Below are 18,274 nucleotides of genomic sequence, written 5' to 3'. Positions count from 1 at the left end.
TCTATTGATAGCTTTTTAAACACTGCCCCCTAATGTTCATACTCAGCTCCTTCTGAAATGACAAGAGGACCGTGCTAATAAAAATAATCGGGTCCTTCCTTCCTTGTGATCAGTGTAGCAGTTTTGTCCTGTAGACCAGATTTCACAGACTGAGGCAGTCTCAGCCACACAACGGTCAGAATGCATTAGAGTAAACTCCCAACCACTCCAAGGTCACTCTCATCAGCAGTAAGGGCAACATGTGAGTGAGAACAGACCATTTGGGCTTGGAAAGCACTGACAAGACATCAATACCACTGGGAAACATCAGAAAAGTCTAGGATCCCAATAATAACATGTGCAACTGTAGACTGATCTAATCAGTCTTATTAAAAAAAACAAACATTGATTACCAAGAATATCAAACTTCTAAAAAAAAGAGAGATGGCCCTTGCTTTATATACACACAAACTCATGACTCACAAATGACGGCTGCTTCCAAAAGAATCCGTTGAAATTTAGACTCCCTGATGAGCAACTCTGTTCATGACTCCAACCGCTGCCAATATGATCCACAACAAATGAAAGAGAATAACAAAAATATATATTCTCAAGGAGACCTGTTCAGTGTCTTGTAATCACAAAGTCCATGTCATCACTTAACAATGATACATGTCTAAACAGAGAAAGCGTAGAAGCACTTAATACCAAGTCAAGAAGCCTGAGTTTTAAACCCATTTGCCATTTAATAGCTGTGTGACCTTAGGTCCCTCAGCTGTTCTGGGTCTGCTTCCTTATCAGGAAATAAAGGAGAGCTGTGTGAATGTTTTTCTAAGGATTGTCAGGAGGTGGGGATACACAGGATTAGAGAATAAAGAGCGCTGCTTTTTCAGACTACACATGCCTCTCCCCATCACCCCTTTATGCCCCATCCCTATTACCGAAAAGCATATGATACTCCCATTTTCCCCTTAGCTGAGAACTACTGAGAACTATAATCTATCTCTAAGGGCCTTTGCCACACTAAAATGTTAATACAGGATCTGAGAACTGGAAGAAAACTTAAGAGATTCTCCAGTCACAAGACAAGGCCCAGAAGAACTTTTGATTCTAACCGTAGTTAGATACAGATGTGAAACTTTGGGGAAGTGTGAGGCTTCCCAAGTGGATTAGCATTTCATTTAGCTGGATGATGTGATGAAATACATTATTATTCCCAATCTTCACCCTTCCCGGATCCCATGCCCTTTTCAATGCAACTTTGTAGTTCCTGCCACTAGAGTATTATATTTAACCACCTCTTGGTATTAGGCTTGGCCATATGACTTGCCTTGACCAAATGAATACTAGCAGATGTGATGTGAGCAGAGAGAGGCTTTAAACGTGCTTGTGAGATTAAGTTTGTTCTCTTGTGCTCTTGCCTTTCACTATAAGGAGAACACGTACTTGGTAGCCACTGGTCCAAGGAGTGTAAGACACGTGCAGAGCAGACCTGCAACTTGGAGCCAAACCTAACGAGTCTAGATCAGCTGAATCCCAGCCAATCCACATTTATGACAATGAGAAATAAATACTTACTGTCATGTAAGATTTTGCATTTGTTAGTTATGCAGAATTTTTATGGTTATAGGGTAATTCAGAAGATAATAGTTCACCTATTTTAATATTTTAGACCTCAGCATTTCCATTAGATTGTGAGATTCTAAGGATAAATCTCTCCCTCTCTCACACACATATAAGTATTCGATACACAGACACAAAAACAAAAGTGTGATTACAGATCTATGTAATAGTACATCTGAAAAAGTCAGATCTAGTGGCAAAGATCTACTATGTACAGAACCTATCTGTCATGCTGTTCAGCAGAGAAGTTAATGATCACTGGGCTCTTTGATCTAAATCTAAAATAATAACAATTGTCCAAATATTGCAATTATAGCTTATTTTATATGAAAATACCACCACAAAGACAATTATACCATGAAAAGCACTATTTATACTAAAGTAATGTGTCACAGTCAAAGTATTATAATATCTCAATTAACCTGGATGCACAGAAATAGGAGTATTTTGTTTCTTATAATTTTACGAATAACAAACATGTTTAAGATAACATTTTTGTGGCTTTTATAGTAAAACAAGATTTTCAGATACCTATTTTAAGATAAATTTACTGAAATATAAGGAGTAAAGTTTTTGTTTGGTTCCCTTTTAAAATATTTTTTAAATGTACTAGTTTCCTTACTGCCTTCGGAAAAAACCTAATGCATAGGGACCTAATGACAATAAGTGAATATTTACTTCATGGTACTGACTCTTTTGGTACCTTAAAGCAATGACCATTACGTTAGTGCTATGGATGAACTACATAAGAAATAACAGATTAGGCCAACTATGCCCTAACCCCAGGCTATCCTCTGAAAGTTTCTTTGGAAAATGTAAACATAACATTTACCACTTACACTTATCTCTGAAAAGTACAATGCAAAAAAAAAAAAAAAAAGGCAGCTATTAAAAACTCTTTAGCCAAGTTCTGATTATTCATTCATTGAGGTAAGAAACTCCCTACCATGTGCTCTATACTGTGTGCTGAACAAGAGCCTGAAGGATAGTGGGGGAGACAGACAAGAGTAAACCATGGTAGAAAACAGCCAACCCAGTCTTCAGGGATCGAGAGAAAAAGTCTGCACAGAAGCAATGACATCCAAGGTGAGATCTAAAGGACAAAGACAGAGTTACCAGGTGTGGCAGGGGATTAGTGTTACAAGCAACGGGAACATCGTGTGTAAAGCCTCTGCCGTGAGAGCGAGGGTGATGCATTTAGGAGATGCGAGTAATTCAGGTCCATAAGTGCTTTATGCTTTATGCTTTTCTGCTTAAACTGTCTATGAAAATAAACCCTTTCCTCACTTCGCCTCCAGGTTCTCCTCCCACCTCACTGATGATTCCTTCACAACTTCTTTCACTGCGTCATCATCGTCTCCTAAACATCTACTCATGGGAGTGCATCAGGCTCAGCCACTCAGACTCTCCTTTTTCTATCTACACTCACTCTGTAAAAGATGAAATACAGGCTTCAAATACCATGTATTTGCTCATAACTATAAAATTTTACATCTCCTGACTCTTAGATCCAAGCCCTTGCTCTACATTTCAAGCCAGACCTGGACTTGACATTCCAAGTCCAAATGTGATGTTCTCCCTCCCAAAGCTTCTTTCCAAAGTCCTACTCGACTCTGTAAACAGCAATTCTTCTAATCGCTCAGGCCAAAACCCTAGAGACATCCTTAACTCTAGTCTTTCTCTGATACTCACATCTCATCCATCTGCAAACCTTACCCCCTTTTCTTGAAAACATTCAGAATTCTATCACTCTTTAACTACCTCGACCACTGCTACTCTAATTCAAGCCCCCATCATCTCTACCCTGGACTATTTCAATAGCTTTGTAATTGTTCTCCCACTACCCTTGTACTCGACAGTCTATTCTTAACACAGTAGCTAGAGTGATCCTTTTTAAAATGTCAGATCACATCATTCCTCTGCTTAAAACTCTCCATTAGCTTACAATCTTACTCGAAGTAAAAGCCTAATTCCTTAAGAGCAGCCCACAAGCCCTAACTAACCATTACCTCTCTGGTTTTCTTCCTACTACATTCCCCCTCACTCACTCCGTTTCAGCCATCCTTGCTGGTCCTCAAACAGGCCCAACACAGTCCTGCCCCAGGTCCTTCGCACTTGCTGTTCCCCTTGCCCGAAACCCTCACTGCCAATAATGATACGATTCACTCCTTTACTTCGTTCAGGTCTCGGCTTAAATGTCCCCTTTATCAATGAAGCCTTGTCTCACCTCCCAGTATAAAATAGACCCTCCTCACCTCATCCCCCTTGCCCTGTTTAGTTTCTCTCTTTTGACCTTATCACTACTGCACTCAATTACAAAAAACAAAACACAAAAGAATGTGTTTACTTATTTACTATCTATCTCCCTAACCTAGAATGTAAATCTGCTGGAGAGCATCGATATGTGTTATTCATTGCCGTATCTCAGAAGCTTAGAATACTGCCTGGCAGATCACAGGTCTGCAGTATATATTTGGTGGATGAATTTAAAAACTATGAAAATCTTATAAATTATTCTGACAAAAGCTATTAATGTAACTTTCTATTTTAAGAATAACTTTTTAATACTGTATTCCTAATTAATACCTAAATGCTTATAAACTATGTAAAGATAACTAATACAATGACTTTTTTCCCTTTAGCCTAAAGACATACTTATACACACACAAACACACACACAGAGTTCACCATCAAGGGCTGAACAATCTAAAAGACTTTATAGCACTCTTTTCCTTCAGTTGGCTTTAGCACTTTTGAATATATTGAAGCAGTATGTTGAGATCCTATGTTATCTTAAAGCCAATTAATATTTCACCTGTAATTCTACATATAAGTTAATAATAGTACCTTGTCAGTATTTGTGAAATATCAATAGGAAAATTAGCAAAACTACAGGCAGACAATTCACAGAAGAAATATGAAAAATGTTCATTTAGGTTAATGTTCTTTAGTGATTTTCAACAACCTAAAATGGCTTGGCAGGGAGGGAGAGCAGAACCACCTCAAGAAAACCAACACTAGCGAGAGGTTTCTTATATACACAGAAACTGGAAAACCTCGCCGCTGACGAGGGTGTGGTGCTGAAATACCTGTGATGGAACAGTAGACCATGTGAGGCGCTACCACGTCTATATCTTCATAGCCCAGTCCCATTGCAGACAATTTGCCAGGGACATAGTTTTCCACAAATACATCACAAACAGCTGCAAGCTGAAAGAAGAGGTGAAGATGAGTCAGACTTCTTAAGGGACTTCCCAGCTTTCAACAAATCCCCACATGATAGAATTCTGATTTCAGTAAACACAATTGATCCTCGCTTTGTAAAAGCCCAGAAAAATCACAGGAAAAGTAGAATTACAAAGTATTCTTAGATAAACACAAAGGCTCTGGTCAACTACTTGAGGTATTACTGCCAGTAAAACAATGGCTATTAAAATTTTCAGTTACTACCATGGTATTAAGTGGATTCTGCTTACATTAAATGTAAGAAATATCTAGGCTACATGGTCTATCAAAATATATTCTCAGAAGTTTAGGTAAAAAAATTAGAATATAAGTACATAAAATATATGAAAAATATCTTTTAACCCCTTTAAAATAAAACTAAATACGATGTCTTTACTACTCTATCCTTATTATGTAATATTCCTCATTACGACATGTACATATAGGCACTTAACTCATGTAAACATGATTCTGAATGGCTTTCACACTTTCCAGATGCTTTCTTTCCAAAGAGTTTTATATGTATTTAATGAACCATTAAAAAAAAAAACTGCTAAACTATAACCCAGTAAATCAGTAACTGTCAGAAACAAAACCCCAACTCTGATTCCCAGATCACTGCAACAAGCCATCGTAAACCTTAATCTTAAAATTCTTTCCAAATTTCAATTGTGACTACATATCTTTTGAAAAGTCATCACAAAAATTGTACTAGGTCATCCAGAAAAATTCATTACAGTAATTCTTAAACATATCCAAGTGCCTAATAACTATTCAATAATTTTTTAATTGCCATGTTGACATAGATATATTCTCACACATCAAACTAATGTAATAGAATAAGACTCTGGACCAGGGGTGGGCAAACATTTTTCATAAAATGTCAAAAAGTAAATATTTTAGCCTTTTCAGGCCACATACATTCCCTGTCACATGTTCTTTATTTTTCTTTAACACACAAAAACAAAAGTGTGATTTTTAAAAAAAAAAATCTTTAAAAAAAGTTAAAAATGTAAAAAATGTTAAAAAATGTAAAAAATGTAAAAAATCTTTAAAAATGTAAAATTCACCATTAGTCCATGGGCTGTGCGAAAACAAACTTGATTTGGCCCACACAGTCTGCCAACCTCTGCTCTAGATGGAAAATAACTGAATTTACATAAACTTTAGAAGGAAACATGTAAATAAATTGAGTGCCTGTTTGTTATTGTGTCACCAAATTTGGAGTGTATACATGGAACTGTTTGACTTAACAAAATTTAGGGGAAGGAGATCTTAGGAGGCATCTCAGGGAAATAAGCTGTTATCCTCCAGAGCTCCTGAAACTGAGGTACCAGGGGCCCAGTTGACCACCTATCAGAAGAGGAATGATATTTGTATTTTTAGATTTCTATACCATCATAAATCACATTTCAATTCACATAAAGTATTCAGATGGATCACAAACAAATTCACTGTTTCAATAAGAAAATAAATATAATGAATAAGTTATATTAATAGAAAAGTATTCAGAATGTATAAACAAAAAACATTAAAAAACAATATACATGGTATTATCTCATGTTTATTGGAAAAAATGAGTATACAAGGACATAAAAAGGTTTGATATGATACACTAAAATGTTAATCTTTTTGCCCATGAGCAGATACTACTTGTATAGCAACAGAAAAAAAATTTAAGCTAAAAAGAGGTGTGCTCAGAGTACCATGTAGTATGACTCTCCAAAGTTATAAGAAAAATATGGAAAAGTTGAATTTAGAAGCTAAAGACTTTCACTGATAAAGATGCCCAGTAGCTTTTTATTATTACCCAAGAACTCAATATGTATGCATTATGATACTTATTGATAAAATATCCCTAGAAAAGTGTATAGCGCAGAAGTTATTCTTTGCTCCATTTTATAAATATTTATTTTAAATAAACACATACTATCTATTTACTAGATACTGATTCTTAGCGAGTCTGCCATCCAACATATTCTCCCTCCCTCTCTCTTTCGGGATATTTACCCATTTCAAGATCACGTATGTTCCCTAAAGCGTTAACCAAGGCATTCGTTAAAAGTCTAAGCAGTGCAGTGCTGAAATCAGAGACATCACAAACCTCCCTGAGTTATATGGATCTCCACACAAGTAATATATAAGTCAACTGCTTCAGTGGAGACCAAACATTTATCGCATTTCCCTGATACAAGGATCTACTAGGAAATAAAGTGAGGGGGGAGAAAAGACTTGTTCCCAGTTTTGCTGGTGATCACCTCTTCCTCATCTTGGCTCTCACAGATCACCTAATAATCTATTCTAGAATCTCACCCACAATAAGAAACAAGCACAATTTTGCATGTTAGAGAACTCATCATCTTTTTCTTTTCTTCTGGGAAAAAAAATTTAGGAACAGACTGGATGAGCAAGATCAGAAATAGAGGGGAGGTGACAATAATAATTTATCAGTAAAAAAAAATCATAAAATAATTTTTAAATGTTTGTCAAAGAATGTCCTTACTCTTAGATGTATTCTGCAGTCAAATGCTCCTCCCCCTGAGCTATACCCCCCAGGAGATGTCTCCTGAAGGATTTAAGGACAAAGTTTCATATCTTTCACTTACTTTCAAATAGTTCAAAATCAGACACACACATACCACATGTATTCATATGTAAATAAACAAATATAGCAAAACCTTAAAACTGTTGCATCTAGGCATAGAGTAAATAAGAGTTCATTATACTACTTTTTCCATTTTTCTGTATGTTTGAATTTTTCATAATAAGATGTTGGAGGAAAATAAAACCCATGACACTGCTCTATTGGCCATGATTCACACCCACAATATGCATACTGTCACTGTCAACTAATTAACATAGAGAATTATTTGAAATATAGATGACGTGTTAGGAAGTTATCAAATCATATTGCCATGAAAATACATAGACTTTTCTAACCAGAGCTTTCTTTTCTACACAACCTATTTTTGGTTAGCCTGGTTGACAAAGGAGTCATACTTTTTGGAGCTCTCATGTATCTAGCTGATTGCTTTGTATAATACTCTGGAACTGTATCTATAAACTAGACTCATTAGATTAGCAATCATAGCCACCAAGTTCTGAATACAAAGGTTGTTTTGCTACTCTTAAGACCAAAAGAGAAATCCATGCCAGAAAGAATAAAAAGACTAGGCAAAAAATAACTTTTCCTCTAGGCAGTAAGATATATAACTTATGAACTGTATAACTAGCTGAAAGCAATAGATATGAAAAATGACTGCAGACAATCTATTAAAGTTTAATATGAGTTGAAATGTACTTTATTGTTATCAGACATGAAGAGAAACCATGCCCATAATGAAACAATTTAAAACTGTTACAATCTGATGGAGGACACAGGCAGGATCCAAAGAGAGTGAGAAAGATGTCCCCGCAAATTCATTTCTTTCGGTTAGAATTATACATGTAGGCCTAAAATACTCCAATGTATACTGATGTCTTAGGAGCAAGAGTTATGAATTCCACCTAACACTGCCCCATTGAAAAACCCTAATGAACTTGTAAAGTATTTGTTAAATCAAATCTGAAACCTTCACTATTCAGGATAAAATATCAAAATGTTCTGAAATGGAAGCAAATAAGCAGGAACTGTAAACATTGAAGGTGGAACTGAGAAACATAAACCAGAAAGAGAAGAATTAAGAACAATCTCCTAGATGATTCATCATCATCACCATCATCATCATCATCATAATAACAACTACTGAAAAGATAAAAAGAAGGGCCTGAGAATGAAGACAATGGGAGTTGAGTCCAAGATGAGGGTCGCTGCCATAGAAAAACAAGGCAGGCAGGGTGGGCTTCCCTGGTGGCACAGTGGTTGAGAATCCGTCTGCCAATGCAGGGGACACGGGTTCGAGCCCTGGTCTGGGAAGATCCCACATGCCGTGGAGCAGCTAAGCCCGTGCGCCACAACTACTGAACCTGTGCTCTAGAGCCCACGAGCCACAACTGAGCCCACATGCCACAACTACTGAAGCCTGCATGCGTAGAGCCAGTGCTCCGCAACAAGGAAAGCCACTGCAATGAGAAGGTTGCGCACCGCAACAAAGAGTAGCCCCCGCCTGCCGCAACTAGAGAAAGCCCGGACGCAGCAACGAAGACCCAATGCAGCCAAAAATTAAAAAATAAAATAAATAAATGTATTAAAAAAAAAACAAGGCAAGGCAATAATAACAAAGAATAATTTAGAAAAATCATATTAAGTTGCAACTGAAAAAGAAAAAAACAAGCAAATAAACCTAAGTTATGCTATAGAAAAGATGTAGGAAAACAGGACAGTGAGATCAGGACAATTATCAAGCTTTGGGTTCAACATATATCTAGTAAAATTCTAAATTTGTTGGACTGATCCAACAGAACCAGAGCGGATGATCACTGATTCTGATCTTAATAATTAGAAGACGTTATTTTTCAATCAGCCAGATGATAAGGAAAGAAGCATCAGAGCAATGAAGCTAAAATTGGTACTTTGTTATAAAACAAATTTGGGGATTTGGTTCTCTAATCAAGGAGATTTACATCCATTACATTTGGTTCTCTAATCAAGGAGATTTACATCCATTACATTTGACTTTTTTTTAATTAATTTTATTTATTTATTTATGGCTGTGTTGGGTCTTCGCCACTGCGCACGGGCTCTCTCCAGCTGTGGTGAGCGGGGGCACGGGCCTCTCATTGCAGTGGCCTCTCCTGCCGCAGAGCGCGGGCTCTAAGTGCGGCTTCAGTAGTTGTGGCTCGCGGGCTCTAGAGCGCAGGCTCAGTAGTTGTGGCGCATGGGCCCAGCCACTCCGCGGCATGTGGGATCCTCCTGGGCCAGGGCTCGAACCCGTGTCCCCTGCCTTGGCAGGCGGATTCTTAACCACAGCGCCACCAGGGAAGCCCTAGACTTCAAACTTTAACAAGTATGGCAGGGCTTCCCTGGTGGCGCAGTGGTTGAGAGTCCGCTTGCCGATGCAGGGGACACGGGTTCGTGACCTGGTCCGGGAAGATCCCACATGCTGCAGAGCGGCTGGGCCCGTGAGCCATGGCCGCTGAGCCTGCACGTCCGGAGCCTCTGCTCCGCAACAGGGGAGGCCACGACAGTGAGAGGCCTGCGTACCGCAAAAAAAAAAAAAAAAAAACAAGTATGGCAAACAAGTTTTATCTCACATGATGAATCCACCTTCATGTGCACCGGGAACAATAATAATAGTTAATGCTGAATGAGTGCTGACTATGACTACGGCAGGCACCCTTCTTCACATTTTACACAATATTAACTCAATTCTAACAACCCTAAGAAGTAGGTATTATTACTGTCCCCATTTTGCTAATAAGGGAACTGAGGCATAAAGAAGTTAAGTAACCTGCCTGAAGTCACATGGCTAGTAAGTAAAGAAGGCAGGATTTGAATCCCAGCAGTAGAGCACTGGGGTATGCCCCTAACCATTGTGCTGGCCCCTCAAGGAAAGATGCCAAGATCAGGTCTGCACACATCAGCCATCTGAATAAGTGTTAGAAAAATCTTGGGCTCTACAGTGATGTAGACCTAGGGTACAAATTTCAGCTCCTCCCTTTACTAGCTATGTGATCTTTAGACAATCACTCAAGCCCCTTGAGACTCATTTCACCTCTTGTGAAAATGAGGATATAATACTTCATTTACAAGGAAAATTCTGAAGATTTGAGAAGATAATACGAATAAAGTACCCAGGCCTAAGATCTGATACAGGGCAGGCACTCAGTCAATGGACACTAGTGCCATAACTGAACACTCTGACACTATGGAGAAATGTTAAACACAATATACCAGAAATTATAAAGCAAATTATACTTAGTATAAAAACGAAGTTAAACTCAAATGGCATTTAAAGCAAAATTTCAGATTGCCAATGAAATAATGTTTTAAAACATTTTTACTCATATTCAAATCCCTAGTTACAACCCAGGTGACAAGATGCCTTCTATAGAGCATACTGTACCTCTTTGATGATTTTCACCCCTTTTGGATCCTTGATATTAACAGCTATACTCTAAAAATTAAAAATATATATATTAAAATAGTATCTTAAAAATTTTTCTTATTGCTGACAGTTCAATAAGAGAGCCATTCATATTATAGATTTCTCCTCTTAAAGTAAATGCATTTTCCTCACGAAGAAACATTTAAATAATTTTTACTGATTTTATTTTCAATTCAGATATGTTAGGATGATAGTAAGGATTACAGTAAAAATTTTTCAAATAATAATACCAAATGTAGGCAATTAGTAATCTCCAAAAGAATAACAAATGTAACAAATCAAGTGATTCCTCACTTTAATAAAATCATTTCCATTAAAAACCATTATAAATTCTCAAAAAATGTTTTAAGTTAGTAGAGAAGGAAAATTAATAAAAAGCTCTACTGTTTCTACTTGGTAACTGGTGAATGAATAAAATAAAATAAAATTTCACCTTATTGGGAATATTACTTATATCTACAAAAAGGGGTAGAAATAAACAAGCCACAATGATATCAAAAGTTTTGTTATTACAAGAGAATCACACAGGGCTTCCCTGGTGGCACAGTGGTTAACAATCTGCCTGCCAATGCAGGGGACACGGGTTCGAGCCCTGGTCCGGGAAGATCCCACATGCCACGGAGCAACTAAGCCCCTGAGCCACAACTACTGAGCCCGTGCACCTAGAGCCCGTGCTCTGCAACAAGAGAAGCCACTGCAATGAGAAGCCCGCGCACCGCAACGAAGAGTAGCCCCCGCTCACCATGACTAGAGAAAGCCTGCGTGCAGCAACGAAGACCCAAGGCAGCCAAAAATAAATAAATAAATAAATAAATATTTTTTTTTTAAAGAGAGAATTACACAAAGAAAGCAAAAAGGGGATAATATTCTTACTTTTTTATTTCGGTTAACACTGAGAAAATAAGTACTTTCTGTCCCCACAAAAGGTGGACCCCAAGTTCGTGTATCATCACCAGCTCCTGAAAATAATAGTATGAACTATGTAACCTTGAAACATCATGAGACATTTCAAATCAACAGGCTTACTCATATGTAAGTTCACAGATGCCTAAACAAGATCAGCGGAATTAGCAACCTAAAGTGGCCTTGGGACCTTGTTAGGACTGCCCAAACTCTTTAAGGCTAAAAGCTCATGTAAATCACTAAATCCTCCCATAGCTTCTTTCACTAAAATCCATCCCTGAAAGTCAAAATCCGGAAGGGAACATCCTACTGGCAGTCTTCAGATTTAATAAATGGCAAGTCTGAGGGGGAAAAAAATTACTCTCCTACTTCAACAAACAAGTCAGCTCTTTCAATGTTTTTAGCATTAAATGTGCAAACAAAATGTTGGGTCTACAAAATATTTTTGTTAAATATAATTTAAATCAGGATAATGATAAGTAAGTCTTTATGATAAAGTGGTATCTGAGGCTAGGTATAAAACAATGATAAATAACTCTATTTTTAAAATTCTGTAGCAATAAATCAGAAAAAGCAAAATAAGCTACTGAATAGTAAATGTCAATAATTTAAGATGCTATTTAGAATAAAGTTTTAGTCGTCTAGGTCTTGCTTCAAATGTCTTGCTTCAAAGTAAAAGTTTAAAAACATAAAAAATAGGGTATTTTATTCGAAACATCTACTTCAAATGATTCTGAAAAGTACCTGTGTTTGATTCAAAGATAACACTATCAAGTTACAGAAAAAAAGTTTTCTTTGCACAAAAAGCAAACAATGTAGATGGAGCTCAGAAGTGAATCAACAATTAATAGGCACAAATTAGTATTACTTAAATTAAGATTTTTATGACTTCTGATTAAATATTGATATTAGAAACTAATCACTACCTAAGTATTACTAGCCCCCCAATAAGAGAGAATTTGTGAATATGGGTTCAAGTTTACATTCTAATCTCATTTAAATGATATAATTAATTTATTAGCCCATTAGACTTTACCCACTGAAACTGATCAAGAAAAACAGACACAGCCTTTTAGAAAACAAAACAGAAGCTAAAGAATAGACTCCTTTACTTAAAAACAAAAATCTAAAAACCTCACAAGAGAAAGAGAGAACACAGGACAGAGGAGAAAAGAAGCATTAGTTCTAACTGGGGATGAACTGATAAACAACACAAAGCAATAAATAGTAAGTATCAAACTGAACAGCATGCTCAAAACGTCAGGGGAAAAAATAAACTACAAGAATCCACAAAGACAACCTCCTAGTAATAAACCGGTTATAGGCTTCACGGAAAAATGTATGTGTGAATCTGGATCTTCAAGATCAGACAGGACCTCCCAGAGGCAGGAGAGAGTCCAGCCACATCCATTTTTTCCAAAGTCTCAATACATTAAATAAAAAAAAATTTTTGTTTTTAAGAGAGCAATGTCAAGATAAGGCCAAAAGTAGACAGCTTATTTTAAATGTTTACATTCATCTCTTGGGTGGAAATAATGTCAGAAATCTAAACTGGAGGCCTACATGGCTTTCCTGCCCCACCTGGTCCTGGTGTATAACCTGGGTTTAAGAGACGCGGAAGGATAGGATATGTGCTGACGGCCCATGAAATGAAATAAAGGTTAAAGGTCACAAACTGGTAAAACTGGCAATTTGAGAGACATGTTTTATTTGACCCACACACAACCTAAAGTTTTTAACTATCTGCCGTGATTTCAAAATCTAGAGATAGTATAAAAATTCAGGCTGCCTTTCTTATATGATATTTCAACACATTCATCCATTCAGCAAATAGTTATTGGGTGCCTACTATGTCACAAACACTGCTCTCTGCAGAGCAGACACAGCAGTGAACAAAGACCAACATCCCTGCCTGGGTATGCCTGCCTCCTGGTGACAACCCTGGAGTAACAGCAGCATCATTGGTTGCCCAGCCCCCTTCATTCATTTAGGTTACCTGCCTGGCCCTGCAGGCATAGCATTTACACCCACCGAAAGACTCTAAAAAGAGAAGAAAAAAATATACTTAAGCTTGATATGCTCTTTGATTACTCAAATAAGAATAATCTAAGTCCCAAGTCAGAAAACTACAACGAAATTTAATTTAAGAACTGAGGAAGTGGACACTAAAAGAGACTGAAATGTGAAAATACTGCCAAGGGACTTTTCTTCATGTCTGTTGAATAACTATCTCGAAAAAACAAAATACATAATATGAACATTAAAACGTACTGAGCAAAAGGGTTAAAGGAGAGAGACCAATTAGTAAGAAAAAGAGCAATGAACGTCTGCTAGGAACAAAGCTTGATGCCTAGTGTATGGCTATGGGACATAATAAAGGCCTAGACTGAGGAAAGGGTCCCCCAGGGTGGAAATGAAAAAGTACAAAGGAGAAACAGGACTAAGCAAACAGGGAGTAGTGATTTCTAAAATTAATAAAAATAAAGTCATTCCCTCAGTATTCATGAGGGACTGCCTCCAGCACCCGCTGAGGACACCAAAATTGGCAGATGTTCAAGTCCCATAATTGGCCCTCCATATCCACCAGAACAGCACCCGCAGATTCAACCAATCGCAGATCATAAAAGTACCCAATCTGTGGCTGGCTAAATCCATAAATGCAGAACCCGTGGATACGAAGGGCCAACTGTACAAATATTTAACCTAGTGATCAAATGAAATAGCAACAGAAATTAGATTGGCTATTCCATCTAGAAATGGAAGACCCAATGCTTGAAATTAGAAAGTATGTGGTATTAAAACTGGATAGCAATGTGAAAATTAGAAGTTTTGTGGTACCTGTAAAAGAAAAAAAAAGATGTTCAGCTAGAAAGTAAACATTATTCAGCATGTATCCAGCAATGACCAAAAGCGATAAATATCACTGACTGGATAAATGAAGCATTATCTCTGGAAAGCAGAATTCACCAGGCTCTTCTATCACCTGGAGCCTGACAAGCACAGGGCCAGATAAATATAATATAAAATATATAACATTCCCCATGCTGATCAGAGAATCTTCTGCTAACTGCTTTGGCCTCTTAAGAAGATCTATGTAGCAGAAAGTTGAATCTTCTAGATCATGTGTTCTACTTTATAGCGTTTAATCACTTACGGTAAATTAATATGTTGATGTAATTATAAATTAGTCTCTTATGGGTCTTATAGATACATGCACACTATTCAAGACTAGACCATTTTCACTAATTTGGGAATTCTGTTCCAGATCCATAAGCAACATATCTTGAAGAATAAATAATAATGCTAATATCTTGCCTTCTCTTCGTCCCCCGGTGAGGGAAGGTGGCCAGGCCCACTCTAACCTCAGTCTCAGCAGCAAGGCTTGTGTGGGGCTCAGGAGGGCCAGGATCAGAGCTGAGTGTCTGGATATTCCTTACTAGCTGTGTGACCGTGGATAAATCCCGTGACCTCTCTGTGTCTCTGTGTTCTTATTTATAATCTAGGAATAATAACAGCTCACAGGCTGTTGTAAAGACTGAATAAATTAATACGGGCAAAGTGCTTAGAATTGTGCCTGGCACTAACTGTTGTTAGCATCATCATTATTTACGTGTTGCATGTCAGTTTCTACCAGAGGCTTCCAGGTGCATGTGAAGGACCTGGCTTAGGCCTTAGCCCTTGGCACGTATAAAGAGTAGAAAGAGATCTAATATTAGTATAGGTTCAGAGGAAAATAAAGAAAGGAGAAGGGAAAATAATCGCTTCATTTCAATTCTCTCCTCATCCCACATACAGGTACATGGACATTTAAAGAACTATTAAAAATATTTATTAGTTGGTTTCTATGTTTTAAAGAGAGCAGTAGTTTTGGGCTTCCCTGGTGGCACAGTGGTTGAGAGTCCGCCTGCTGATGCAGGGGACACGGGTTCATGCCCCAGTCCGGGAAGACCCCACATGCCACAGAGCGGCTGGGCCCGTGAGCCATGGCCGCTGAGCCTGCACGTCCAGAGCCTGTGCTCCGCAACAGGAGGGGCCACAGCGGTGAGAGGCCCGCGTACCGCAAAAAAAAAAAAAGAGAGCAGTAGTTTTACCTGGTCTTTCCACTTTTATAACTTCTGCTCCAAGATCTCCTAAATTCATAGTAGCAAAAGGTCCCGCCAGTACTCTACAATGTTAACAATGATAGATAAATTCATTACCATCTTTAAGATTTTTATATTAATTCTTTTCTTAATAGTCCATCAACATAGACAAGCTCATATAATGTGAGTAAGAATTAAAATTGTTAAAACTGTTCAAAAAAGTGATTTGGCCATATGTATCAAGAGCTTTAAAAAGTATATTCCCTTTGATGCAGTAATTCTACTTCCAGAATTCTATCCTAAGGAAGAAACTGAACGATTTCCTGAGGCAAAGATTTATGTACAAGGAAGTCTCTCATTTATAATATAAAAACACTGGGGGATGACTAAGTAATTATGTGATAACTATATACTGTAATAAAATATCTTATATTTTTTGTTGAATTTTGAATGACATGGAAAAATACTCAAAATATAACATTATGTTTAAAATGTGGATAAACCTGTAATTTCAATATGGTTCCAATTTTTATTTTCAAAAGTTATATATAAATATGCAGATTGGAAAGAAATGTATAAGTATTATACTAATTGTCTCGTAGAATGATGAAATTGCAAGAAAGTTTCTTGGTTTTTCTTTCCAAAATTTCAATGATAAGCTTATAAACACCTTCTTATAATCCAAGAAATAAATGTCTTTTTAAAGAAGGGGGAAAACTCAATCACCAAAACACAAGTGAACCAATACAAACCTTGTTAGATCCAGAATTCTTACACCCTCCAATGGCTTCATATTGTCAGTATCTGGCAAAGACAGAAAATACTTAAATTGATTACTAATTGTCAGAAGGAATAATGCAGAATTCTTCATATTCTTAGTAATATCTATTACTACCAAATAAATAAATTTTCCTTCACATTTCTGCTTTATATGTAACACAGAAACCTTGACCCAGTCCAACGAAATCAATCGGTAAAAATTAAAGCCTCTAAGACCAGATTATTCCCAATTTAATAAAGTCCAAAGCTACACTTAAGATAGTCTGTCTAATGAAAAATTTTTAAATGGGACAAACTAATGAAAAATTTAAAAATGGGGGGACAGGGTGTATAGGCTGAGCACAGAGGGTTTTTAGGACACTGAAAATACTCCGTATACTGTAATGATGGATACATGTCATTACACATTTGTCCAAACCCAGAATTGAGAAACAGAACTTTCCATTACCTGAAAGTTTTCTCCTGCCCTTTGCAAACTACCTCTCCCTCCATCCCCAACCTCAGGCAACCATGGATCTGCTTTCTGTCATTTTAGTTTGCATTTCCTAGAATTTTATATAAATGAAATCATACACTATGTACCCTTTTTGTGTCTGGCTTCTTTCATTCAGCATTATGATATTGAGACTCATCCACGTTGTTGCATTTTTTTTTTAAGATGTTAGGGGTAGGAGTTTATTAATTAATTTATTTATTTTTGCTGTGTTGGGTCTTCGTTTCTGTGTGAGGGCTTTCTCTAGTTGTGGCAAGCGGGGGCCACTCTTCATCGCAGTGTGCGGGCCTCTCACTGTCACGGCCTCTCTTATTGTGGAGCACAGGCTCCAGACGCGCAGGCTCAGTAGTTGTGGCTCACGGGCCTAGTTGCTCTGCGGCATGTGGGATCCTCCCAGACCAGGGCTCGAACCCGTGTCCCCTGCATTAGCAGGCAGATTCTCAACCACTGCGCCACCAGGGAAGCCCAACGTTATTGCATTTTTATGAGTAGTATCCTACTCTATGGATATACCACATTTGTTTATCCATTCAGCTGTTGATGGACACTGGGTTGGTTCCAGTTTTAGGTTACAGTGGATCAAGCTACTATGAACATTTGTGTACAAGTCCGTGTGTGGACATGTTTTCATTTCTCTTGAGTAAATACCTAGTGGAATGGCTGGGTAATATGGTAAGTTTATGCTTAACTTTCTAAGAAACTGTCAAACAGACTTCCAAAGTGTTTGTACAACAGTGCGAGTTCTAGAAACTCCACATCCTCACAACGCTAGGTACTGTTAATCTTTTAAAGGTTAGCCATTCTAATGCGTATATGATGTTTCTCTGTGGTTTTAACTTGCATTTCCCTGTTGACTAATGCTGTTAAAAATCTTTTCATGTAATAATAGGCCATTCATATATCTTCTATTGTGAATTGCCTCACTGCTTTTATTTTTTTAACTTTTTATCTTATATTGGAGTATAGTTGATTAACAATGTTGTGATAGTTTCAGGTGTACAGCAAAGTGACTGAGTTACACATATACATGCATCTATTCTTTTTCACATTCTTCTCCCATTTAGGTTGTTACATAATATTGAGCAGAGTTCCCTGTGCTATACAGTAGGTCCTTGTTGGTTACCCATTTTAAATATTACAGT

The 18,274-nt window shown here is 37.4% G+C and overlaps 1 protein-coding gene across 3 annotated transcripts in view; it reads right to left on the bottom strand.

Moving 5' to 3' along the window:
* Nucleotides 1-18,274, bottom strand: part of SUGCT (succinyl-CoA:glutarate-CoA transferase) — a gene marked incomplete at its 5' end in the record, with an annotated part of 675,080 nt that overhangs the window by 647,992 nt on the left and 8,814 nt on the right. For all 3 annotated transcript variants that reach the window (XM_079711399.1, XM_079711400.1, XM_079711401.1), the window contains 5 exons: nucleotides 4,692-4,812; nucleotides 10,833-10,883; nucleotides 11,748-11,833; nucleotides 15,869-15,942; nucleotides 16,612-16,663. In XM_079711399.1, the coding sequence (XP_079567525.1) occupies nucleotides 4,692-4,812; nucleotides 10,833-10,883; nucleotides 11,748-11,833; nucleotides 15,869-15,942; nucleotides 16,612-16,663 (384 nt within the window). The remainder of the gene's footprint in view (nucleotides 1-4,691; nucleotides 4,813-10,832; nucleotides 10,884-11,747; nucleotides 11,834-15,868; nucleotides 15,943-16,611; nucleotides 16,664-18,274) is intronic.

This window comes from Hyperoodon ampullatus (assembly GCF_949752795.1).
Source record: "Hyperoodon ampullatus genome assembly, chromosome: 9".
NCBI lineage: Eukaryota > Metazoa > Chordata > Mammalia > Artiodactyla > Ziphiidae > Hyperoodon > Hyperoodon ampullatus.
This window is presented reverse-complemented; position numbering and strand designations above follow the sequence as displayed.